Source organism: Aaosphaeria arxii (genome assembly GCF_010015735.1).
Source record: "Aaosphaeria arxii CBS 175.79 unplaced genomic scaffold BU24scaffold_6, whole genome shotgun sequence".
Lineage (NCBI taxonomy): Eukaryota > Fungi > Ascomycota > Dothideomycetes > Pleosporales > Aaosphaeria > Aaosphaeria arxii.
Genome location: NW_022983479.1, coordinates 2826457 through 2835121, shown reverse-complemented (window position 1 = coordinate 2835121; position 8665 = coordinate 2826457). Strand labels below are relative to the sequence as shown.

General features: G+C 48.9%; 3 protein-coding genes across 3 annotated transcripts; 2 read left to right on the top strand and 1 right to left on the bottom strand.

Annotated features, from left to right (window-relative positions):
• Positions 1-297: 297 nt before the first annotated feature.
• BU24DRAFT_484025 (FAD binding domain-containing protein) lies at positions 298-2000 on the top strand (the record flags this gene model as incomplete). The annotated part of the gene is made up of 6 exons (XM_033533315.1): positions 298-476; positions 553-769; positions 826-854; positions 917-1273; positions 1321-1700; positions 1748-2000. The coding sequence occupies exons 1-6, from the start codon at positions 303-305 to the stop codon at positions 1998-2000; spliced, it is 1410 nt and encodes a 469-aa protein (XP_033382427.1). The 5' UTR covers positions 298-302.
• Positions 2001-2092: 92 nt separating this feature from the next.
• On the bottom strand, positions 2093-3424 carry BU24DRAFT_373897 (NAD(P)-binding protein). Its single transcript, XM_033524543.1, has 3 exons — positions 2799-3424; positions 2540-2744; positions 2093-2487 (listed from the first exon to the last, which is right to left on the bottom strand). The coding sequence occupies exons 1-3, from the start codon at positions 3035-3037 to the stop codon at positions 2197-2199; spliced, it is 735 nt and encodes a 244-aa protein (XP_033382426.1). The 5' UTR covers positions 3038-3424; the 3' UTR covers positions 2093-2196.
• Positions 3425-3718: 294 nt separating this feature from the next.
• BU24DRAFT_494430 (uncharacterized protein) lies at positions 3719-5581 on the top strand. Its single transcript, XM_033534048.1, has 5 exons — positions 3719-4077; positions 4137-4428; positions 4491-4708; positions 4761-4971; positions 5028-5581. Exons 2-5 carry the CDS (start codon positions 4177-4179, stop codon positions 5208-5210), a joined length of 864 nt encoding a protein of 287 aa, XP_033382425.1. The 5' UTR covers positions 3719-4077; positions 4137-4176; the 3' UTR covers positions 5211-5581.
• Positions 5582-8665: the final 3084 nt, after the last annotated feature.

The following is an 8665-nucleotide window of genomic DNA, read 5'->3' as shown; positions in this document are numbered from 1 at the left end:
TTTTCCCATTGTCGTATGCGCAATGGATAATTTCTATTCTAGTCAAGACGGGCTGTGCATTGCCCACAGGGGCCGATTGTTTTCAGTTTCCGGCCACCGACCAGCATTTCCAAGTATTGGACATCCCTGTTGATTATATACGCTAACCTGAAGGGTAGAATGGAATGCGCCGTTCGAGTAGGCGGGTATCTCAATAGTCATATAAATAATTGATGAAGATTCTCAAGAACTCCTCCAATATACTCCAAAAATCTATGGCTCCCCGCTTTCTCTTGATAGTCCGCGCTTTCATTTTCGCAGGGATGATGGCCTATAGTGTTGGTGGAACCTTGATCTCGGGACTACAGGCGTTGAATCTGTCTTCTGGCACACAAATTGAACTCCCATCGAATCATACGGAAAGATGGTCAAGCTACCGCGCACCGAGCTACAGTGCTATTGTCAAACCTTCTACGGATGAGGACGTTGCTGCGATAGTAGGTGTGCTTTTTTTTGAAGAGCTCCGTAACTGAAATGCGTCTGATCTACTGTCTGACAAGTAGATTTCCACAGATCAAGTACGCCACAAATACCAAAACTCCATTTCTTACGACTGGCGGGGGCCATGGTTTCAGCACCACTCTAGAAGGACTGCATGATGGTATCAGCATCGATCTGTCTAACTTCCGAGATGTTAAGCTGGATACCGCCAGAAATACATTGACCATCAGTGGTGCAGTCCGCTTTGAAGATGTCATAGGACCGCTGGGCGATGGCAAGAAACAACTTCGTATGTCTCGCAATTGATAGTGGAAAAAAAAAGATGTGGTTGCTAAATCTATGAAGCCATCGGATCGGAGAATTGTGTAGGCATGGTGAGTAACCTTGCATGCCACAAAACATATGGATGAATTACTGACGCTCATCAAACATCAAGGTAGGAGCAGCACTTGGAGGGGGCGTTAGTCGATACAACGGTTTGCATGGCATGTTATTGGACACGCTTTTGAGCGTTAAAATGGTTACAGCCTCTGGTGAAATAATCTACGTATCAAATACTACCAACGCAGATCTCTTTTGGGGACTACGTGGCGCTGGCTTCCACTTCGGGACGATTCTGGAGGCAACATTTTCGGTTTTTGACCAATCCCCGGAACAGGTGCTGCTTGCAGATTTTCTCTTTGCACCGAATGCTAGTAGAACCATTCTCGATTATTACAAGACGTTCGACAATGTATTACCGGCAGAGCTGTCCTTTGTCTCGCTCTCACTCAATGCTCCTACACTTGGTGGGGTGAGTAAACCATTTCTTCATCCCGGAACATTGCTCATTCTATTCAGTCGATTATTCTTGTCAATGCCGTGTATACGGGGCCCCGCGAAGAAGGCGAAAGATATCTGCAGCCTCTTTTGCAGGCATCGCCTTTGAGACAGAATCTGACCATGGTTCCCTGGGCATCCGTCAATGCCGCTTCATTCTTCGCGATTGAGGGTCCGGGTTTTCATTGCCCGACCGGAAACGTGCACAATGTCTATGGCAGTGCCGTTCATACTTTCGACGTTCCAACATTTCAGACTTTCTATGAAAGCTACGACGCATTGATCCAATCTCCAGAGCTAGCAGGCACTGTTTACTTTATCGAGATGTTCCCGAAACAGGCCGTTGAGCAAGTTCCTGGTGAAGCTACAGCATATCCATGGCGCAACATCACAACCCACCTGTACGTCACCTCGCGCTCACCAATGATGTATGTTGACAGATAGTCAGGCTGTTTAATTTCGCATACAACGTGACTACGGACCTTGATGAAAGAATCAACGGCTTTGCTAGGCAGGCACGCGACAATTTCACAGCAGTGAGTGGGTTCGACCCACCGCAACTATATGTTTTATACGGCCACGGCGATGAAGATCCTACCACCCTGTATTCTGCTGCAAATTTGCCACGTCTCAGAGACTTGAAGGCCAAGTGGGACCCGTCAAATGCGTATGGATATAATTATCCACTACACGATATCTGAGAAGTAGTCTTGGTCGGAGGGGAGATGAGAGATGGTTGCTTTCAAATGTTAGTCTTCAACAATAGCATCAGAAGCCATATAGTGACCATTGCGTGGCGGATAGATACAATGGTGGCTATAGCTAAATCCAAGTAACACATATATTGTTGTGCATCTGAGCAATGCCTACGAGGTACATACGAGAGTCCACCAATCATTAATCCATGGGAGCATAGTCTTCTGCTTTTAGTATGCTCGATCCGATCTTCTGAAGATCGTTTCCCCACAGTGTTTCTTGGCTGACACCGCTCAAGCCTTGTTCAATCATAGCAGCCGCCAGCTCCGAGACATGCACCCATGGTGTGGATCCGAATTGCGCCCAGATACTCGTCAAAGCTTCGCTCTTGGGATGACCAGGCCCCTCAATTCCACCCGGCTTGGTTATAGCAATCTCTACCGCAGGTGCATGTTTTCCAGCGATATCAATAACCGCATTCTCAACGCGGCCCTGATTATTACAGTCAGAGAATGGGACAATGAGTGAATAGTAAACAACTTACGCGCATAAGGCGATAGTCTTGTAGGAATGGTAGAGTTTTGGTTTGGTCGCGCTCTACGGTCACGCCTGATGTGTAGATAAAGCGGAAAGGCTTTTCGGCCACAGAAGTCATGCTTTGAAGGCCATTGACGGTGTAATCGTGGCAGATCTTGGTCACCTCTTCGAAGTCCACATCCTTGGACTTGGTGGGGGTAACTGCAAGAGTCCTGATAACAGTTGGCGTGACGCGACAAGTGTGGAATGGATTTTGCTCGACTCACCAGACACAAGCATTCACACCTTTCAGTTGCTCCAAGACTTGTTCTGGGTACGGTTGTCCCCAGTCCTCTAGAATGATAGACTTTAACTTCGACGTGTCTGCCTCGGATGCGGTGTGGTTGGGTACTGGAACCTCTTTGCGAGCAAGTGCCACGACTGATGTGATAGACTTGTTCTGTAGAGCCAGTCGAATGACTTCCTGCCCAACAAATCCGGTAGCTCCTGTTACTACGAGCTTCATCTTTGATGATTGTAGGTGGCTTGATTCTGACAGTGGTAAGGTCGGGCTCCAGGTGTTGCGCAGATATAAGTGAATTGTAGAAGTAGATGGTTCTGCGTAGGCTACACTTGAAAACAGTCACACGGAATTCTAGTAGGCTGGAATGGCAAACAAGGCAATAATTTCTCGGGCAAGCGTTCGACCCGCTTCCCGTTTGCAGCCACGCCGCAGCCGTGCTTACTGCCTATGCAATATGTAGGGAAATTGTGAGCCGATCGACAATAACGTAGGGTTACACGGTGACGTCAGGTCCGACCTCAAAAGGCAAGACTACGCAACATAGCAACGGAGCAAGAAGGCAAGAAGAAAACAAGGCAAACAAGCCACGATAAGGATCATGCACAGTTGTATTGGTTTGGTATCAGGACGTTGAGTAGAGCCAGTAAAGTAGGAGTACGAGCAGTAAGACACACAGTGTTAGGATTGGTTTGCAGGGCACTTAGAAGTTGGCAATTAGCAATAGTGAGATCGAGTCAATTCTATTATCCCCAAATGATAGAGACGAATCGCTGAGGAAACTTATTGTTTCTCAGCCAGTGTTATAGGGAGCATTATGTAATCATACTAAGCTAATCTGGGCCACTCAGGCCTCTAGCCAGTATAGGTGGCAGGAATTGCCCTTGTTCTAACATTATCCCCCTTCATGGCTCGATCCACGCCCACGGGGGTCGCTCCATGTTATTCTGGGCCTTTCTGGGCCATAATGACATTACGAAATCTAATTCCAAAGCAAAATTGGCTGTGAAAGTTAAATTCCTTGGGATTCGAGGGATTTCTGGCTGCAAATGCTGATTTTCATGATTTTCGAAGAATTGCAGGTGCCAGCAATTGGTTTAGCCAAAGAGGCGCCAAAGTGGGGCCGCCTCATGCGCACGGGCCGCTTTGCCAAGCCCCGTCGATATATCCCCGATTTTCGAACCTAAACTTCTATTCCCCCAGCAGCAATTGGATTAGGTAAGTCGCCCCCTGTCCCATCGATTTCCAGCTTTTTCGAAAATATAGTAAGTTGTTGACCCTATTCTGGCCCATTTTGGCCCATTTTGGCTCTAACTAGACCAAGATTGTACATTTCGGCGCCTACTACCTCCTATTCGCTCATCATGGATCTCGATGCGGTCTCGAACGACTTCATGCGCCATGGCAGGTGTTCTCCACATCCATGCGCCCGTTGCGTTGGATACTGGGCAGGTGGGAACTATAGGTTCCTCATGAAGTGTGGATGCGTCTTCCCCAACCCTGAAGAAGACCAAGTCTACCTTTACGACGCTTGGAGCGAGGAGATGGATGATGGCAAGCGTAGATACTTCCGTCGATGCCTTCGTTGCTGCTTCAAGGGTCAATCGTGCCATGTGGTATGTTTTCGGGCCCCTTTTGGACTGTTTGGGCCAATCTGGGCCATTCTGACCCATTTTAGATCCCAGAGAGCTTCGATAGCGAGGTTGAGCGCGTTTGTCGGCTGCTCCCCATCGTTTCCGGCGAGAAGACGGCCAAAAGGGTCACCAACCCTGATTACGACCCCAAGGACCCCGCCTCGCTCAAGGTGATTGAGAAGGATATCACTATGGACGAAAGAATCCGTATGGACGCGGAGATGCGCAACATCTGTCAGAAGATCACCAGGAAGCTCAATTCGTGAGTGTTTGTGGTATTCTGAGCCTTTTTGGTCCATATTAACCCTCTGCAGCGATTATTCCCCTCATGCCGACCATTTGGCCCTTCACAACGGTACTTTCGACGTCGATGCGTCTCCCCAGTCTGACTTGCGCGCAAAAAAGCGCGAGAGAGGCAAGAAGGATGTGCTTGCTCGTCAAGAGGCCGGTCGGCGCATGCTCGACTCCACTGTGGACGATTTGGTGAAGCAGGCCTCTCCTGCAGCCGGTCCGGCCAAGAGAAAGGTATATTGACCCAATTTGGCCAATTTAACCCCTAGCTAACGTCTTGTCTTCTATAGAGAACTGGTGGGCGCTTTGTGGGTGATTCTGGCAGCGTTGCTTCCCGCATTAGGGATCTCAAGGCTCAGCATGCGGTCTTGGTGGCCCTCCGCGCAGATACTCCTCGCAATGCTCGTAAGGACATTACCGCGCGCATCAAGGCGGTGGAGAAGGAGATCAAGGCTGCTGAGAAGGAGTTGTAGCCTTCTGTGGGTTCGTTCTGAACCGTCTGGGCTGAAAAGCCCCTCTTTGGCCCATAGTGGCCTGGATTACCCTGGCGTTAGGTTTCGTGGTTTCGTCCGGTTCTTTTCTACAGATACCCCCTTCAATTGATCTGGTTTGGCTTGTGAGCAAGCCCGGCGGCCACTTTTGGCCAAAATCCGAGTCTTTTGATGCTTTCCTCGTGATATTTGGTAATCTTGGGTTGCCCAGTGCTATTTCGAATAGGCATAGGGCTTTATAGGGTATTCTGGGTCACAATAGCCCTAAATAGCCCATTATTTTTTTGGCATTTTATAGCAAATCCGCCTTATTATTACTTGCAATCGAACGTTTCCTAAGGCCTCTTCACAACGCCATTAAACACCTTAGAAAAACCTTAACTAGTTATTTTGAGTTTTAACCTTATAATTTCGGAAAATTACTCATAACTTAAGGAAAAATATAGGTGAAGGTAGTTGGTTTTGGCTTATTTTTCCCTCTTCTTAGGGCTAGCCTCTTAGCCTACGCTTGTTTGATTGTTTTTGCCTTTTCTTTTGGATATTCTGTTTCTTCCAGAACTCTTTAAGGGTATTTGCGCTGATATTCGGGCCTGGCTCCCAGGAATTCTCATCTGCAGGATAGCCTAGCCACTTAACCAAGTATTCCCATGTTCCAACCGAAGATTGCCTCCTCTGCAGCACTTCTTCAACCTCGTACACATCGTCGCCAAAAGAGCGCAATGTATCCACAGGTTGATCACTCTGCGATGGAATTGAGCTCTTTTGGGTGTAAGGCTCTAATAGGGATACGTGGAAGACTGGGTGTGTCCCTTGTAGCTCCGGGAAGTCTACTTTGTATGCATTTGGGCCATAACGGGCCATAATGACCCCAGGTCCCACATACTTCCAGTCTAACTTCTTCTTTGGTCGGGTTGAGCGCATGTGGCGGTTTGATATCAAGACTTTATCGCCAATCTTTAGAGAAATATGCTTTCTTTTCTTGTTTGCGTACTTCTCTTGATACTTGTTCGATGCCTCTATCTTCCTCTTACATTCTGCCTGTAGCGAGAGGACTTTAGCCGCAAGACCCATCCCTAAGGGTGATTCGCCGTCTCCCAGGGGCATTCCGGGCCATTCTGGGGCTCTTGGTGCCGCTCCGTGGTAAGCTACGAAGGGTGTGACCCCTGTGGTGGAATGTACGCTGTCGTTATACGCAAACTCTGCTGTTGGCAGCCACCTCGCCCAGTCGTCCTGTTCCAGGCAACAATAACAACGGAGATATTGCTCCAGTGTTTGGTTTTGCCTCTCTGTTTGGCCGTCTGTTTGAGGGTGGTAAGCGGAGGATAACACCCTCATTGTATTTAGATAGTGGCAGAAGCTATCCCAGAACTTTGAATTCATTATTGGGCCGCGGTCTGATATAATATTACGCGGGGTACCGCGTAGGCGGATAACTTCCCGCAGCCAAGCCTCTGCTAGGTTTTCTGCACTCCAGTCCGCGCGAGATGGGATATAATGAGCCATCTTTGTCAATCGGTCCACAACAACGAGTATTGAGTCGTACGTTTGGCCTAAGACCTTTGATGGGGGGAGCTCTGTGATAAAATCCATGGTCACATCGCTCCATGGGCCAGTCGGCACTTGGAGGGGTTGCAACAGTCCGTACGGCTTGTGTCTAGCTGCTACTGACCTACGACACTTCAAGCAGTCGTTACAATACTCCTCCACGTCCTTTCTTAGCCCGTCCCACGTGTACTTGCGTTTTATCTTCTCCAACGTCCTCTTAACCCCAAAATGTCCAGCCATTGGGCTATCGTGGCATTCCCAGAAGGCCTTCTCCTTTTCTTGGGTGGTCGTTAGCCGAATCAACGCAGCTTGGGCTGCCGGGGGTTGTTCCGGGCCATCTTGGGCCATAACGTCCTCCCCTTGTGAGGTTGCTTCCGGCTCTTCTTCACTAGGGCTCTCGCTTCCTCCACCATCGGATTCTTCCTCATCGGGTTGAAGCCCGGGAGGTTCCTCGTCTGGTTCCTCGCCAATTTGTTGTTGGATGGGCCGCTTTGTACCCCTCTTCTTTACTTGGGGGAGCCCCGTGTCGTCGACAGTTAGGTTGGATGACCTCGTCATAACTGCCATTATGGCAGGCTGGCGTGGGTCAGTACGGGTTAATATAGCCCGTAATGGCTCTATGTAGGCCTCGTTTCCCTTCTGCGACGGGTGTTGGGCTTCCGCCATGTAATCTGGCCTCCTTGACGGGCCATCCGCAGGGTTTGTCTTGCCTGGCCTATGGATCATAACAAAGTTGTATTCCGAGAGGCGTTCGTAGGCTCGAACTTGCCTATAATTCAATGTCTTTGTCTCCATGAACCATTTCAAGTTGGCGTGGTCTGTGTAGAGATCGAACGGCAGGCCTTGCAGGTAATGGCGCCAGTGTGACAGACTCTTGTCAATTGCGAGTAGTTCCTTGTCATGTGTGTCGTAATTGTACTCAGCTTTGTCCATCTTGCGCGAGAAGAAGCTTATTGGCCTCCATAAGTCTTTTCCGCGGTCGTCGGGGGCTTTCTGGCTCAGAATGCCACAGATTGCCCCTCCTGAGGCGTCTACCTCGACCTTCGTAGGCCTATCTGGCTCATAATGGGCCAGAATAGGTACGGAAAGAAATGCGTTCTTGAGTAGTTCGAAAGCGCTCTTTGCTTCCTTTCCTATCTCAATCCTTTGGCTTTCCTCCCTCCTTTGTGCGTGTCCGCCCCGGGCCGCGTCTGGCCCCTTTTGGGTTAGTTGGGTGAGCGGTAAGGCAAGCCGAGAGAAGTTTGCAATAAATCGCCGGTAGTAATTCATAAATCCAATGAATACTCTAATATCCCTCACGGTCTGCGGGAGTGGCCAATTCTGGACCGTTATAACCCGTTCTGGGTCGACTTTGACTCCTTCTGGGCAGACTATGTACCCAAGGTACTCTGTCTGCTGCGTGTGGAACTCGCATTTGCTAAGCTTTAGATAAAGTTTAGACTCTCTCAGTCTCTGGAGTACTTCCTTGACGTGGGCTATATGGGCCCGTTTTGTGTCAGAATACACCAGAATATCGTCAAGATACACGATACAGGTCACGTCGACCTGTCAGATTCACGATGTTTTCATGGGTGAACTGAGTTGCGATAGAACTTGATGATTATTGTCTTGTGTGTTTCGTCTGATCTAAGACGCAATGGAGCTATTTAATATTTAAGGGCGTCACGTGCCAGGTACCCGCTTGATTATTCGGACCTCACCTGCAGCACTTGCTTTTATCTGACACACCCCTTCAGCTTGTACGATTGGCAAGCTGGTTCTCCATTAAAGCTCATTGTGCTAGCGTGAGGTTGTCTAGGTGTTGCTGAATTTCCTCAAGAGGTGCTTCATTTGCTACCTCCCTTGTTCTAACGTGAACGAGACCGAGCTGGTGGAGAAAACCTTTCCACTTG